Source organism: Diachasma alloeum, unplaced genomic scaffold (assembly GCF_001412515.2).
Source record: "Diachasma alloeum isolate Michigan unplaced genomic scaffold, Dall2.0 Dall_scaffold_00374, whole genome shotgun sequence".
Lineage (NCBI taxonomy): Eukaryota > Metazoa > Arthropoda > Insecta > Hymenoptera > Braconidae > Diachasma > Diachasma alloeum.
The window spans coordinates 125,230-143,644 of NW_021680513.1; the positions used below are offsets into that span (position 1 = coordinate 125,230).

General features: G+C 37.2%; 1 protein-coding gene across 1 annotated transcript in view; it reads right to left on the reverse strand.

Annotated features, from left to right (window-relative positions):
* Positions 1-18,415, reverse strand: part of LOC107041722 (acetylcholinesterase) — a 159,825-nt gene that overhangs the window by 55,407 nt on the left and 86,003 nt on the right. The window contains exons 3-4 of the mRNA XM_015262409.1: positions 12,741-13,032; positions 9,968-10,765 (exon numbers count right to left, since the gene is read on the reverse strand). Of these exons, the coding sequence (XP_015117895.1) occupies positions 9,968-10,765; positions 12,741-13,032 (1,090 nt within the window). The remainder of the gene's footprint in view (positions 1-9,967; positions 10,766-12,740; positions 13,033-18,415) is intronic.

The following is an 18,415-nucleotide window of genomic DNA, read 5'->3' on the forward strand; positions in this document are numbered from 1 at the left end:
TGGACAACAAGAAGGCAACAGTAGTGGAGGAGCTCCATAGACCAGCTCGTCGCAATAATCCACGTCGACGTGTTGAAGTCCCCGGGGTGGATGAGACATGGCAGGCAGATCTTCTGGACATGAGTGCCTATGCTCGTGAGAATGGAGGTTACAAATACCTCCTAACAGTTATCGATATTTTCTCAATATGCCTGGGCTGTGCCGACCAAGACGAAGAATGGGAAGGATGTGAGCAGTGTTATGGTCTCCATACTTGAACAGGGTCGTGTACCACAGAAGCTGCATGTGGCCAGAGGCAAAGAGTTTTACAATAACGAATTCAAAAAGCTGATGAAAGACTATCGCATTACCATGTACTCGACCTTTAGTAATCTCAAAGCATCCACCTGTGAGCGATTTAATCGCACACTAAAAGAGAAGATGTGGAAAGAGTTCAGCTTACAAGGAACATATGAGTGGATTCCTACTGTCAAGAGTCTGGTTCAGTCCTATAATGACACCACACATCGCACAATCCGGATGAAACCAGAAGATGTCACTGCTGTTCATGAGAAGTACCTTTTACGTCATATCTATGGAAAACTGGAAACTCACCGAAAAAAGAAAATCAAGTTCAACGTTAGAGATAAGGTGCGCGTCAACAAGTACAAGAATGTTTTCGAGAAAGGCTGTACACCCAACTGGACAACCGAGATATTCATGAAAAGTGAAGTTGTAAACACCAATCCTGTGACCTACAAGCTCATCGATTATGAGGACAAACCAATTGAGGGTGGATTTTACCAGGAGGAGTTAACGAAAGTCAGATATCCGGACGTCTACCTCGTAGAGAAGATACTTCGAAGACGTGGAAACAAAGTATTTGTCAAATGGTTGGGTTTTGATAATTCACAGAATAGTTGGATAGATGAGAATGCATTGTAATAAATGAATGAATAATAAAGAAGATCATTCTTTGAAAAATGACATATTTTATTTACAATAGTCATATGGTACAGTGTCAGTTGAGTTTGTACAGAGTATTATGTTATCATCATTCCAACTAAGCGCTATTTTTTCTGCTGTATAGTATATACATCATGGTTTTGACTTTCAATCAAATACTGTGATTTAGTTAGACTTTGGTGATTTATCAGACAGTCTTTATAGTCATCAAACGTAATCTTTTTCAATGCTGAACCTTTCACTCCTTTCGCACGCTTCTTCGCTCTCTCATTACCATGAATTTTAAACGTGTACAATTTTGCTCTTAAACCAACAAATTCACTTATTACCTTACTATTACACTCAACTTTCATAACTCCTAATATTTTCTAATTCACAAGTGTCATTCCATAGATATCATCTTTTGAATAATCAGATGTATCAAATCAAGCAATATCACGTTTCATACATTCATAAATATCAAGTATTTTGAACTCATACAAAAGACTGTCTGTATCTGTGTACATGATCTTAGCACTGTCCCCAAATTCTCGTTTAATGTAATCATAATGAAAATCATAGATGAATATTTTGGAAAGATCCAGAATTGAGAAACCGACGTAAATGGGTTTATTGAAGAACATTTTATTTCGATTTAACTGGATGATTGCCAAATCCTCATTACAAATAATACAACTGTGGAAGTTGGGCTGGGCAATGAGGACTTTGGCACTATATCGTTCTTTCCATTCCGTCACCAACTTCACGTCTTTTTGTTTTCTGACATTCTCGATGGTTTTCCCGAAAACTGAATTGTTCATCAATTTGAAGAAATTCTTTTCAAACTCATTGCTCGATTGCTTTCTCAATTCTGTATTGAGGTCAATGTACGTTTTCAGCCATGGTGCTTGGTCAAATTCCAGTACTCGGTGAATTTTCGTCAATATTAGCCCCAAATTCAAACATTGCTTGATATTTTTGTAATAAATCACATAATTTGTTTTTGGAAATAATGTCGTCATCAATTTTGAGATTTTCTTGTTTGGGGGAACAAAATGTTCCGATCAAAGTGGTAAATCCTTGTGAGTCTCAAAGAGCTCTTCGGGATACTCCAAGTCAACCTCAAGGATGTAATCTTTGCTCAAATCATCTGGAATTGTGTGCACATCAACGATTAATGGATCAACCCACTGGAATGAGCCATATGGTAAGTACTGCGACATGGCTGCTCCGCACAAATTGTTCACGTCAAAGTACACCCGGTAAGAAGTCTCTTTGTTGGGGTCGAATTCCTCATGCATGTACTTATTGTTGGCACAAGTGTACCGATTGGAACATTGAGCCACCCCACCTCGAATCCCTTTCTCAATAAACAAGTGCATGTGAATGCCAGTGAGGAGTTCAAGGTTTACACCAGTGCATTTCAACATAGTATCAAATGCTGATCCTGGTGCGGGGTTATAATGCAGAGGATCAAGTTTGTACACCAAAGAACAAGTCTGTCTGAAATTTTGAAAGATATCTACCAAAAGTACCACGTCTGTTGCTAGATAGAGGTCGGAATATTCACCTAAAGATGTGATACAAAAAACGTTCCAAACTGTTTGCGCATACTCGTAATCCTCAGTAGAGACTCTCTCTCATCATTCAATTTGGAATAGAATTCCTCGATAGGAGGCAATTGAGCGTCATCGAGTTTCTCCCAAGAGTCCACGTACTCGTATGGGAAAACCCTTTTTCTAGTCAATAAACGGAATTTCTTATGATTATCATTACAATACTTTCGCGTTATGGATTTATCTTCATCGTTGAGATAAAATGCCAATTTTTCCAAGCTACTTGCCATGAACCGGAATGAATCAATGAATCGAAAATGAATTTTAGTCTCATCAACGTGTTTCGTGAAGGAGATATACTTCTCCTTATTGATGGGTAAAAGATCTATTGAACCTGGGAATTGTGTTGCGAGTGTCTTAATAAGAAAATGTGAGTCGTAGCCGGAGAGGTTATGGAAAACTACTGGGATTATGTGAGAGTTTTTATAGTTGACATTACATCCTGGGTGTGCTGGACCGCGATACTTGCCTGTGAAATGGTAGTGGTCGCGATGTTTCTTATCAGTTGGATTGAAGGTTTTCTCGCATATGTGACAAACTTGAGCATTAGTGAATTCCTGAGCTTGCTGAGGTGTGAGAGGCTCCATCGGTACGTTAATATGTAAACATACATTAACCTCATGAGCTGTTCTTTGCAATTCATCTATGAACCATTCAATACAATCAGGTCCACGTTTCATCTCAAATTGTGACCGAGTGTCATCAAAAGCATAATGTAAATAAAACGCTATACTATGAGGGATATGTTTTTTATGTATAGATTCGTTCCCAGATCAGCATAAATGACAAATGGAATCATTTCCTTGAATCGATAGTTCTTAAAAATCAAAATATTTTGGCCTTCTGGTAGCATCATTCTATATTTATTAATATCAAGGCAAACTTTCTTATGATTTTGGAATGATGCTTCTGTTATAAAATAGCTTAGACAACGCTCACAGAAGAACATTGAATGCTCATGATTAGATAATTGCAATCTTACCAATCGAGATAAATTTCGAACCCAAGCAAAATGATAAATTGGCTGCTGATCTCATTCCATTTGTACATTATCGCCAAGCAATAGAAAATGAATCGTTGGCCAAATGGATCTAATTTTACTTAAATATAACGGTACAATATCTTTGTCATTATCTACTCCGTAAACGTTAATTTATAATCCATTCATCCGCTCAAATTTGGGAATATTCTTCGGCTGCATTGGAAAATCCAAACCTGTATAGTTGAGTCTTGTTGCTCCATCTGGTAGAGTAGCATAAGAGAAATGAGGATACGAGCTCAATCGATCCACGTTATTTGAAGCAGAATGAAGTGCTGCCGTGATAGCCCACAGAAAACAGTACTTGTCATTGTTCTTGATATTCACAACTGCTTAGATTGAATATGTTTAGGAGATGGAATAAAAGTGTTCAATCCTGCTGCTGCGAGTGGCACATACTAATTCATATTAATTGTGAGATTGATCACTTCAGTTAACTCCCATCCTGAATCCTTCTCCTGGAAATCCTCGATTTTAGCAAGCGGTCGTTCTGTCAAATTCTCTTCAAACCACTCCTCGATATTGGTAGTAGGTAAAATAATCTCATTTCTAATATTGAAGTATTTAACTTCCTCAATCACTTCACCATTTTTCATCACTTGGAATTTACAAGCAAGAATTCCGTTGGCTTTGATATTTCCTTGCTTTTGCAGAGCGTTCCGCAATTGAACAGCTGACCGCAATTGAACAGCAACGGATTTTGCATCCTCCAGAAAGGATTGAGGGTCTTTATGACTCACATTTATAATCACTCCTGTTTTAATTCGATTTTTAAAAGCGGATTCTAATTCTCTCCACAGCACTTGATCGTCCGTTGTCTTGTTTTCTGATACAACACTAAGTCTCCCACCATAATGCTGCGTTCGTTTTCGTTTAAACTTTTCACTATAAGTTTGAAGTGAACCTATCATCGTTTGTATTCGCATTTTTTCCCCAACGGAGAAATCATTGTGGTCTTTTCTCAAGAGTTTTCCGAAAAGTCTAATGTAATTTTCACATAAGCGTATCCACCGTTCCAAGTTTACAGCAGATGCATTTTTGTATGCACTTTCAAGTAATTTTAAAACTTTCCAACACGATTTGGCATCCATTTTGATGTGACCAGTTCTATATTAACACACACTTGAAAACTTTTTTAACAGCCGACAACTTGGGAAATGACTGAATGGGCAGGTACCGCAACCTTTTATAGGCGAAACTTGTCTGCAGATGGCGCCTCAAGTTCTTGCATTCGAGAAATATCTTTACATTTGAGCTGACTGTCAACATTTTATGGACATGTGTACGTCCAAGAGTGCTGCCTATAATGTTCTAGAAGAATAAATTCACTCCAAAAACAAATATTCCAGCTAATGATCAACATTTCTAGAAACAGTATCGACGTACGCGCAGTACAAACTACGAAATGGCAGACTTGGAGCTTCCGAAATGTGCGAATTTCCATAACGATTGTGAAACAATTCCATTCGTGTGTGCTCTTGAAAACGTGAAAAATTGGAGAATTTGGTACGTGCAAAATCAAAATGTCAGTCTACATGGATCCCTAGACATTTTCTGTGACCTGAAAAGTCTCAAACAAATGAGCACCCGGGAAATTTCCGCCTTCCCGACGAAAATATCTGTTGACGTTCGCCTCGCAGAGCATCGAGGATGTATGGGATAGATTGCCTGAGAACTTGCAAAAGGACAATCATTCTTCCAAGACACTACCAATTATAAAGAAGTGTTTCTTATGTAAATCTTCCAAGAAAATGGAAGATTATAAGAAGGAAACAACTGGAATATTTCTCATTTACTAATCAACTGTCAAGAAACAATTATATGAGAAATGTAATATTTACAATTAATTGTTAAAAATAAAAAAATATATTACATATATACGTTGTGTTATATTTCTTTCATTATCCTTTTGTCCTTAAGAAAATCATGTTAGTGAATAAGAATCAAAAATCCCGCGAATGGAATCATATGGAGAGCTCTGTATTGCCGACTGCTGAACTCATCTCTACCCCGATAATTTCTTCATAATTCAAAATTCATATCCCACCTACATCATACTTCTTGACACCCATCTATGATAAAGAACTGTTCTTTGTGTAAATTTATACAAAGAATGAACAATGAGTAAAAAAATGCATTATTTCCAATGTAATGTTGAAGATTAAAAAACATCATATTTTAAATGAAAAATAGATTTTGTGTATCTCCTTTTTATTCTTGAGAACATTGCATGACAAATTAGCATGTATCATTCAAAATGTATCTTTCGGAAAATCAAAATTTAGCAATCAAAGATCAGAATGTAACTTTCAGAAGATCAGAGTGCAACTTTCAGAACTTGAAAAATCCCGCAGACAGATTCACATCAGAGTCCTCTACTAGAGAACTCTACATTATCGACTGCCGGAATCACTTACACTGGAGAAAATCAAATTTCCCGCCAACTACGAGTAATCCCCACCCCTATGTGATGTCATCCTCACGACAACTGCATATGCACGACTGCCTCCTCCCTCCACGCCGCACATCGTCCCTCCTTACCGTGACCCCCCTCACCCAAATTTTATTTCGAACCGACACCTCCCCCCTCGCCGCGCTCTCCTCGCCAACAACTGATCTCCGCGCGCCACCTCCCCGCGCTCGATCTCAGCGCGCTGCCTCCCCCCCTTCACCACGCGCCCCTCCCCCTTCCTCATGCCAGGCCGCCTTGCGGCAAATTTCAAACTCCACACCACAACATCCCTTCAAATTTTCCCGCCTCTTCTAAAATTAGTCACGTGACCTCCGTTCTCGACTCCTATTGGTGGGAACGCCATTACGTCACTTCCGGTCCAGGAAATTTCAAATTTTCCGCCATTTCATGACGTCACTTCCGGTTTAGTGATTTCGAACCGGCATTCCATATCTACTAAATAACGTTGATGTTATTAATGAATAATTAAGGGAAAAAAAAATTCGTGGCTGGGGAAAATTTTTTTGTCTGTCGAGTATTTTTCGTTTGCCGATAAAGAAGATTTCGTGATGAAACCACAAATTTTCGAGTGCCGAAGGGAAAATTTTTGTGCTGGCACATTGCGCCTCAATTCTAGTGCAGCACTAGAATTTTTCCCGGAATTCCCCACAAAAATTCTCTGACTTTTCTCTCCGTGTACTATTGAGTAAACTGTACATTGCCTATATGATTTGTATCGGGGTATTCGTTGAATTTACGATTATTCCTGATCTCGCGGATGTGCGTGTGTATTCTCAGAGATAAAATATGTTCAATTAAATTTTTATTCATTTTATTAATGAATAATAATAATGATAATAACAATAACACTAATAAATAAATAGACATTTGGTAATTTTTTTTCTCAAGATCATTTGCGTCTAAATTTCATACTCCTCTAATAAGTATTCACGGCATCATCATCCCTCCCTTCTGTACATTTGAGAAGGGCTGGTTGTTAATTAAGTTGATTAATTAACTTAAATTCATTAAATTAAGTTAAGTCAATTTAATTTATTTTAATTATAGTATAATGATCCTTTTTAAACATTGAAAATAATTATTGATAATGGTTGATAAAACTTAATTTGAATAATATAATAATAGTTAATTAAATTATCCGAAAAACTTATTAAAATTAATATCAGGTGGACCGGATCTGAATCTTATCATTTTCTCTTCAATTGACCCCGTTCAAATGCCGATCAAAGACATCAAATCGGAATTTGATCAAATTGGGGTCAGGCAGCCGACCTCAGTATGAGATCGTGCCTACCTGATCAGAACCTGATTTGAATCATCCTGCAGTTTTTCGCATCCGATCTACTGGATAAAAACTTGGTCAGGTTCTCATCAGGCATCATCTGATCATGTCTACCTGATCAGAACTTGATCTGACCCCGCCTGTAGTTTTTCGGATCCGATCTGCTGGATCAGAACTTGGTCAGGTTCTCGTCAGGAATCACCGAATCAGTCAAACCTTACAAAAACCTGATCAAGTTCTGATCGTCTTTCAGGTGGGTCTGAAGCAATTTCCACTCCGGTAATGACAAACTTAAATTGACATTTCTAGTTCAAAAGAACTCCAGGAAATTTCATTCAAATGGCTTTGAGGCGAATATTTTTTAATTTAAGGCCCGGGTGTACTATCTTTCGAACGTTATCTCGATGTTTTTTTTCATCTTTCGTCATCTGAAATTGTCAATTAAGTCCTGCAGCATGCAGAATTTTTGAAAAATTATGAATTAATAATCAAAAAAAGCAGAAAAAATTCTTAATTTTTTCAAAGAGCATTTTTAATTTATATTAAGAATAAGTTGAATAACAAGAAATTGAAAAATGCATCTGATTGACGGTGATAAATGGCGGCCTGTCACCCAATATCATGCAAGGGGAAGACTGATTTCGTAAATCTTTTCCCACATTGCACAAAGACATTTATTACGGAAAAGGCTCTTAGAAAAAAGGTGTAATATTTTGGAGAATTTTTTAATCACACTTTTATCACATATAAATGGCAGATGACTACATACCACTGTTTTGAAAATTGAGATACCTAGCTGTCACTTCCCATGAGGAGTTAGTGTTTTGTTATCCATGGAAAATTACAACTAATAGATAATTTGCCACAGCGAATCAGATATTTGTAATTTCCACTTTTTTCAACTCATTCTGAATGTCAATTAAAAACGCCCTTTGAAAGAGTTCAGAATTTTTTCTATTTTTTTAAATCATTTTATCATAATTTTTGGGAATTTCTACATGATATACCACTCAATTGACAATTTTGGATTACGAAAGATGAAAAAAATCCAGATAACATTCGAAAGATAGTACACCCGAGCCTTAATGTAGCTCTTGGATTGGTTATTTCCATGACGACTTTTTTCCGAAAAGTAACCTTGCACCTTATACCGCCTAGAAAACAATTTTTGTCAGTGCCATCTAAAATTTAATAGGACATCGGCAATTTGTCGACAGATTGTCGACATACTGTTTGCTGGGGCGGGTATGTCAGCACCTTGCTAACAAATTGTGAGGAGATATCGTCGTTGTATAGCCAACGGGGCGTAAATGGTTCGTATACGACGACGACAATTATGGCGATATTAGTTGCGATGATTTTAGTGACATTATGCGCGATAGTTTGAGCAATGTTCATGGCAGCAATCAAACCGATAATTTTATCAACATAAAGAGCGATATTAAGTATCGTATCAACTGTCATCGACAGCTGCATCACCGTTTCCAATCATGGCAGCAGTCAATCACAACGTAATTGGCTGAAGTTTTGAATAATTCTAACATTCCATTTAAAATTTATTACAGGAATTTGTTAATTTTTGTACCATTGAATTCCCGATTTTCTATTCAATATCCTCCTGAAATTTGTAAGCAAGCTACTGACGTCACCCTGTATAAAAAGAATTTATGCAAAAAATTTTGCTATCTCCATCCAATTCCATGATATTGTTCAAGAACTAATAGGGGAGGGTAGGACACAACGGACTGGGAGTGCAAAACGAACCGCAGGAAAAAACGGACCACTGACAGAAAATTGGTAATTTTTGTTTTTTTTTCTTTCCTTCAAATCAGTAATACTGAATGTGTTGAATTAAAAGTGAGTTTCTTAGATCGTAACCGTTACAGAGGTTTTATAGAGAAGTGTCGTTGAACCGCAATTTGATCAGATTTTCTAATCATCTCAAATCATAAATGACTTGGAAAAACTAATATTTCCGAGAAATCTGTGTCTAAAAGCAATAAAAACAAGCAGCGCGGCAGAAGCCATTTGACGACTCGTGTAGAAATTCAAGCAGGGATGCGGCTGAACCTCCGCTCACGCGCTCGGACCGATCGCTGAGCCCCGGCATGACTGTATAGCAAGCGGGGATTGAGCGGAAAGATTTCTACACGGGGGATTACATATGACTGTTACTCTCCACGTATTTTTTTCTGCTATTTTCATTTCTGCCAATTTCAGTCCTTCTGAATGGGTGGGTCCCAATGCTTGTTTTCAAAAAATAAAACCATATGTTCATGTTGTATGTTTTTCTCACTTATTCTGATGTGAAAATGAAAGGTGAACTATAGATGTGTCAATTTTTTGTTCTCAAAAATTTTGTAAAAATATCATTTCTTCACGTTTCATGACATTTCTAGGCATTTTCACCCAAAATTAAGAAATTAAAAAAAATTACGATTGGAAAGCTTCCATGCGGAAGCAAAAACGAGAATTATCAATTTTCTATCGGTTTCTACCGTTTTGCCCTATCCTCCTGTAATAAAATAGAATGAAATGAAATGATAAAAAATGAAATCCTGTAATAAAATAGAATGAAATGAAATGATGAAATGAATGAAATGTTGATAAAAAGTTAATGAATATTTTCTCACCCAGTCTTGGCGAAATTGGCCCAATAACGCATCATTCTCTTGGACAAATGTACCTCTTCCTTGGTGTACTTTTTACTGGAATCCAGTGGCTCACCAAATATGTAACTTATTTCATCGGCATGCATAACACCAGTCCACCTCGGCCATGGATTATGCAATGATCTGTGCTTATAGTAATACATATACACTGTATTACCAGTCTCAGCATAACGACCAGCAAATTCATTAACATTACACGTAAACTGATAATCACCAACGATTTTATCCAATGCATCACGATTAGCGTCCGGATCATCAGGATGCAACCAATTAGTGTACTCATACGTTATCGCGTGTCTTCCAAATTGATTCACATACGGATTTAATTCAGCCACAGCTTTGACGAATTCTTCGCGTGACACTTTAACATCCTCAGCTCCGTCAATACGAAATAGTTCTGTCAAATAATAAATAATGAAATAAAAGCCCTCGTCAGAGTTTGAGCCCATGAGGATATTGGCTTTTTTGAATGATGATGTTGCCAGTGATTGTCCCGGTGTCTCATCGAGAAAAGCACCATCAATAACCGGGACAAATGGAAATTCACATATACCGAGTGTACCCGACTCATTGTTCACGAGTACCCGTGGATCTTTTTCCATCAAACAATCAATCACTTTCTGAAGATCATTCCGATCGTGCGGACACTCCACTGCCTCAGCTAGCCGCAGTCCGCGTACTATTGACTCTTCACGGGATATTATCGCCCAGGGGGCTGTTGGCGAACCGGACTGCATTATCGCTTGATTGAATAAGTTTCTGAAAAATTTTGTTATCATATTAAATTAGTCGATAAATAATAAATCGATGGGATTTTTTTTCTCCGAGTTGTGTGCACTGAGAGACAAATACATGACAAAAATTAGTGTGTTACCCACTAGCCGTGGGACTAAATAGGGGTCACCACAAAATTCAGATGGTCCACCAAAAAATTCAAATAGGGCATTCTAATTGCTGAACATCTTATGCTACATTTCCTTTTAAAAATTCGGGTGCAACATTCGAATTTTTTAGTAAACATGGTTTGGTCCCATGTGTTGGTGAATAGCACACTAACTTTTGCTAAAATTTTATTTCTGTGTATAAATTGATGTTTTACGCACGCTCCTCTCGGGAATAGTATGTTACGATACAAGTGAAATAGCTATTTTCGTCACAATGCCGAACAAACTTTTCTGACGAGTATGAAGGTTGCGGACCGAGGCGAAACCGAGGAATGCAATCACATGAGTCAGAGAAGTTGTTTTTGGCCGAGTGACGAATATAATTTTCCTTCACAATGTCCGTAAACGGGGTTTAACGGACTCAAATTGTCCGGTGTAAACGCCAGTGTAAACGATATTTTACGGACAGTGTGATGAAAAAGAATAGTTATTGACGAGTGAAAGGGTTACAGGCCGAGCCGAAGGCGAGTTTTTTTTCATATATATCGTGCGATATTTTATGATACTGGTGCGAAAAAGCCGGCTCTTTGTGCGCGAAGCGTGCAAAAAGTGCCCTCTTTTTCACTTGTATCATAAGAACACTTTCAAAGAACACTTTCTCCAAGAGTGTCGGACACTATTTTCCAGTACAATGCGTATGAAGTGGAGGTTTGTGCACGCAAAGCATCATATGAAATAGAATATTTCGATACGAGTGAGTCTCACATGCGAACAATATTTTTTGACACTCCTGCTACGGTCGCTACGAATTCGGCCACTCGCTGATTATAATATTACTGTCAAAAAATATTGTTCGACACATGTGAGACGGGAATTTTCAGCTCGTGTGATTGGCAGCTTCCCACTCGTGGAAATTTCGTCTCACTCGTATCGAAATATACAATTTTAACAGTGATTCAGCGAGTGGCCACAGTGTGTCTTTTTCGTTTGCAAGTAAACGAAAAAACTTTTCCTTTACGAGTAAACAAAAAGGCACTTTTTGGCACGAAGTAAACGTAGCAGCAGTGTCAAAGTAGTATATTTCGATACGAGTGCGTAACAGTGTCTTTTGACCCGTGGGAGGTGTGCAGCGCATGTCGGAGGCAAGCGCTACCCTCGCAATATTCAAAGAACACTTTTCCCATGAGTATCGAACCCTATTTTTCATCACAATGCGTGGAAAGTGAGATTTCGCGCACGTAAAGAATGTGTAAAATTTCCCATTACGCATAAGTGAGAAAAATCATAACTGAGGAATCATTATACAAATTCAACTTTATGGCTGCAGAATTGACGAATAACATGAGTTTTCGTCTCTCTTATCATTTAAACGAATGAATCATTTCAAGTGTTGCTAAATACTGTAAACATTTGAATCGATGAGAATTTGAAGGAATCCCTGAGTCATTACAATCATATTGAGTCAGGAAATTAAACAATACACATTAAATTTTATTTATTTATAAAAAAGTTTTGCATATGTTTCGGAAATTGTAGAAATTTAAAATTATAGAATTATTATAGAAATATAAAAATGTCTTGAATTTTCGGTTCTCTCATTATTTAAAACGAATCAATCATGCGATAAATGGCTGAAAACATTGAAACAATGAGAATTCCAACAAGTTCCTGAAAATCATCGCTGTCATTTATTCATCGTGGGTAATCGATGAAGCACCACCCAAACAATTCCAATAATTCTTTCCAAAGAGTTCAATCAATAAAACCAATTGAATCATCAATGAGAACTAAATGGCGCCCGAAACAAATGGGTAGAAGCATGAAAATAATAATAATGAATAGTTGGTTACCTAGATAATGGTGAAAGTAGATGCATGGATACGGAGACGGCTCCGGCACTTTCACCGAAAAGCGTGATATTCTCGGGGTTGCCCCCAAAAGCTGCTATATTATCCCTGATCCACTGTAGTGCCATTGTCTGGTCAAACAGTCCAGCATTGCCAGGCACGTCTGCCGTGCCGAAATAAAGAAAGCCGAGACTCGCTACCCTGTATTGCATGGATACGAGTATGATGTTCTCCTCAGAGACGATTGTCTTGGCGTCGTAAACATCAAGGGTAGCCGAGCCAGAGTAAAATCCACCTGAAGTTAATGCATAATGGCTGCCCGCTCATAATGTAAAATAATTTCAAAAACAAAAACAGGGGGGGGGGGGTTCTNTTTAACCCTAGTTTGATCACTATATGCGAATTTGTGACTTTGTCACCTCCGCACGGATTCACCGTTGTATTACTTAGGGAGAGTCTACACTGAGAGAAAAACAGCAGAATTCTGAAACAAGTCTTACTTGTATCAGTAAATCATTTGTTAAAAATGATCAAAAATGGATTTTTGAGCCAAACATGCGAAGAGTGCGCCGAAATTGAAAATTTTGATTGCAAAAATATATTTAGTCTTTTCAAAAAAATGTCATTTCGGCTATTCAATAATCACAGACAAAAAATGAATTCTTAAATGCAATAATAATAATGATATGACAGCAATCTTGTAACATACGGACAAAATATTTCTTGATAAGCTTCCCTCTATAAAATATATTTTTATCCTGAAAAGGCACTGTCTTGAATGAATGATCCGCCTCTTAAACCAAATATTTCGTTGTTGTTGAAAGCAGAGCAATTATTCATATTTGAGACTTTCAAATTCAAACCAAATAACTAGTTTTTTGGTAATTTTCAACTAACGATTTTGTTGGCCCAAACAAGACTTGTTTGAGAACTTGTTCGTTTTTCTCTCCGTGTACAATCGACGTGCATCCTCCATTTGCGTTGCGTTGCAATGAATATAGATGTATTAATTACCTTAGCAATGTGACGCAAACGAATGACGCGCGTTTATTGTAGACTTTCCTTTAGACTTGCGCGTTGTCAAATTTACTTTACACTGCCCGGGCGCGGTTACCATGTTTAGAGTTTCCGGCAACGTCGCACGATGTGAGATTTCATTTCAGGATATCCAAGTACTTCGTTCAAGTTAGCATCATTGTTTCAAGCAATATTTCAGTTTTGTCGAAAATTTTGCCATCGCCATACCTTTTTGAATTTTCCATTGTTGAATGAATTTCTTCACTGAATACTGTGAACAATATTTTATTCAATTACACACTTTACACTTTTTTGTCTAACCTATAATTATCATACGACAACAGCGCACATGTGATCCATATAACCTCGTTAATACTGAAAGAAATAATTAGCTCTGCCGAAAAACTATATTTTCCACGTGAAAATATTTGATGGAGTGGAACAGATTATGTCCGAGTAGACACTTAATCGGACCGTTGCCAGACGTCAGGAATGCGCGGATTCAAACCGTCGTACCAATCAAAAAGTATTTGATTTGATTGTTTGCAACTATCTGTCCGGAAACTCATGTTTTTCAATGTCGTAAAAAAAGCTAGAGAATACAACGAACGTCATATATGGTTGTGTACGCGAAAACGGTTTAAGACTATAAATGATTGGACTGAAGGGGGGAGTGTACAGCTCTTATGGATGTAATGTGTTAAATTATATTTTTTTCAAAATTCTTCTCTCGAAAAAATATTCGGAAACTGAGGTTGATATTGCGCCTAAAAAATACTCTTGCTCTATTCTATAAACTTTGATGAGGATTTCAAGCAGAAAAAAGTGTGCGAACTACTTGGATATCCTTAACATGGGAAAAATTATTCGTCTGTTCGAAACAATTGTTTTTCTTTAGGAATTTTGGCTACAAATCATTTTTAACAATACTGTAATATTATAATAATAAATGAAAATAGATGCGTTGCGGGGTTTCACTCCTATGGTGACCAATCTAGGAATAATCCACGAATAAAAAAAATTCATAGACCTAGCGAATTCGCTAGAGAATTCTGTTCGATTCCAATTCTATTGGAACATTCAGCAGCTTATCTGGGCGGTTTTTTTATTGTAAATGTTCAACGAGAAATATTCTATAGAAAAAATCAACAGAGCTGAATTGTTCTATGCAACTTATTACATGGAGAGAGATTTTTTAGAAAAATTCTAGTGCTAGCACGGGAAAAGAGGCGCAAAGTGACGGTCAGGAAAAATTCTAGTGCCGGCACTAGAAATTTTATTGGGGAAAACTCGTACTAGAATTTTTCTAGAAAATTTCTCTCCGTGTATATTGTGATGTTTTTAACGGAAATTCCTCGGCTCAAGAACTGACAGTCAACATGCATGCAATTGATAGGTCTTACAGTTCACTAAACATGATGAATCATATTCAAGTGAAATTCCTCAGTGTTTGTAGAAAAAGCCCAACAGGGTAATTTTTTCAAAAACCATTTTATTGAAACGTTTCCATTGCCATTTCAGGGAATTCAGTCATTGAAAAATCATATATTCCATTGATTGTCTCATCAAATTAGAAGAAAATCAATGAGAACTGAATGTCATTTCAATTAAGGAGAATCAGGTGAATACGCTCTTGACTTTTAAATTAATGAAATATTCAAGTAAGCTGTGAAATTAACGTTTGATTTCCATTTGAAATTTCATGAACATTTTTTCCGTAAATCAAATTCAATGTCACTCTTTTGAACAGTAGTACACCCAGAGAAATGATGTATTTGAAACTTTTTATGTAAAATTTTCCTATTTATTTCAACTACATGTTCGTTGGAAATTAATAAACTCATCTATTTTGCTGTCGCGTAATCAAAAGGACGTAAGCGGTATGGATAAGGATAGTTTTTACGCCCCTTTGGCTCTATGACGACGATTCATTACAATGAAAATGTTTCAATTATGTGAGATAAATAATTCATTTATTGTAAATAAATTCTCTATTAGTATCAAAAAAACCATTCATTTCATTCCAATTATTAAAATTAGGGGGAGACTACTATGAGTTTCCCAAGTCCCGGGTTATTGGAGTGAGATTTCACCTAAGTTAAAGATCGATTATACTATATGCCTAAAAATGAAGAATTAGCTAAAAAAATTGTCCTCGCAGACACTTAAAGCGTTGAAAATCGTCCATTGTTTTTGATCTTTGAGCTACAGTGATTTTTCTTAAACTTTAAGAAGAAGTGTAGAAAATGGCTTATGGATTACTTTTATCAATGTAGATCTCTAAATAGTGAAATTCTTCTGTATTTGAATGAGCAACGGAGTTTTTCATTAATTTTTTTTTGTTAATATTTGAGAAAAAATGTAATTCCTTATATCTGCATGGAAAGTTCAATTTTCCTCCTCAACTGACTGCAGGAAGTGGCTGATTTCATTTCTCTGATTTCTGTGGTTTGCGACGATCCTCGGAATTACATAATCTACGTTTTTCCTTGCATTTATAAAGAGAAATCGAACTTTACCGTGCAGTTATGAAGTAATACTACACTATGTCATCAGGCGACAAAAGTGACTTTATGATCGGAGAGGAAGACGAATGTGACTTTATAATTCGAGCTGATGGTGAGGATTATAATCACATGAGACGGGTCATACTTTTATCGCCGTGTAGTATACAATATTTTTCGCCCCGGCCGGCGCCTATGTCAAGGCGAAAAATACCATTCTCATCACGGGAAGTAGAGTAAACAACGGCCCTTACCTACGTGCTTATCACCCTCAGCTCGGGTGGTAATTCCGCACATGGGCACGACTTTTTCATTTTACCTCCTTAAGTGAGAAATATACTATTATGTCATTGGGCCCGAAAACCGCCATCTGACCGAGCGAAATGATAATAGTGTATTTCTAACTTGGAGAGGTAAAATAAATAAGTCGGCCCCACATACGAAATTACCACCCGGGCCGAAGGCGAGGGTGATAAATACGTGGGTAAGGGTCCTGTATTTTCCTTTCCGTGGTTAGAACCGTATTTTTAGCCGTGGCGTAGAAAATGTGTACTTTGCGTCCGCTGGGGCAAAAAATAATACAGTTTGACAAAATTTCGACCCTGGCTCTCCTAGAGATGAAATTACCCGCACTAGAAGGATTATATTCCGCTGATTCTGAATCCGGTAATAGAATTCCTCTGAGCCTTTTAGTTAAAAAAAAAAAACAATTTACAGTTCCCAAAATCACCGAAAACTCGTTGAGCGAGTGATCGAGGGTTAGAACTAGAAGGCCTAGAGGAATTCTGTTAACCGATTCAGAATCAGCGGAATTAAATTTATCTAATGCGAATAATTTCATCTCTGAGAGAGCCGAGGTCGAAATTTTGTCGGACTGTATAATATGTGCACCTAGCAAGGAAAATAGGACATCAGAACCTACGTGTTTACTGCCCTCGGCTTCATCCTGTTTTCCTCCTTTGGTGCGCAATATATTATTTTGTGAGTTCTGTTTGAAAAGTCCACTTTGTAGCACGCCAGCCTGTAAACTGGCACTTCACACACGCTTCGTATTTCAAGTTTAAGTTCAAGTTTGAATGGATGTTTTATTACGAACTATTTAAACAAACCCATTAATTTGATCGAAATAACGTTTATCGAATTCAAATAAAACATTTCTCTGCACTGTAGGAAAAACGGACATGTTCTTAAATACGTCTTATTCGGACCAAACCAATTGCAAATTAAAAATGCTCAAAAATTGAATTGCTTAATTGGAATTTCAGTCTATATATAAATAGTCGCACTACTTTAATGAACAATTAAATATTGGGCTCAAGAAGCTGATTATTAACACGAGACGATGCCTTTTCATCCTCACACGATTAGATGAAAATATCTCTCATAAAGGAAATTTTATCGAGAAATATTTTGTTCGGTCCCGGTGGCTTGGCGCAGTAGGTAAGTTCGTTGCCTCACATGCGAGAGGTTCCGAGTTCAAATCCCGGCCGGGTAGAATGGTGCGATCTAACCATTTAAAGTCTTGATCATCATCGCAGTATACTCTAACCGGGTCGAAGCAATATAAAATAACGATGGAAAAAAAAAATATTTTGTCTCTAAGTTACAGAATTGCCATCATATCATCGTTAACATTTTATTTGAGAATTAATTTCTTATCTGTGATTATATTGAGTACACTATTAAAAAGAATTGGCTAAATTTTCCGGAAAAACAATTTGAATTCGATTTAAGGGGAAAAAGTTGACATTCCGACGAGAATATACTCGGTCGCCTACTACCGAGCTATACCGAATCGCTGTGAGAGTGGGAAGTAGAACTCAGTATCGGCGATACTTCAATGAAGCGCCACAAGAGAAAATTGATGAAATTTTGTAAACCACCCGACTAGAAAATCGTGAACGGGTCTCATCAGGTCCGGATAAGGTTTCCTGATCCGAGAAGTTCGGGCCATATCTGGCTATCAAAGCCTCGTCATGCTCGGCCCCTATCAGGCATGAAACGCATTGGTAGAACAGGGCCCGATCACGTTCACTGGCTCCGGACCTGATGTACGTCTCTCCTCAGGGCCTGATCCGGTTAATATGAGGTTATTTTTTGGAATAGAAAATGATTTTTTTTATGGTTAATTATTGATGGAGGACGATCAAATTCAAT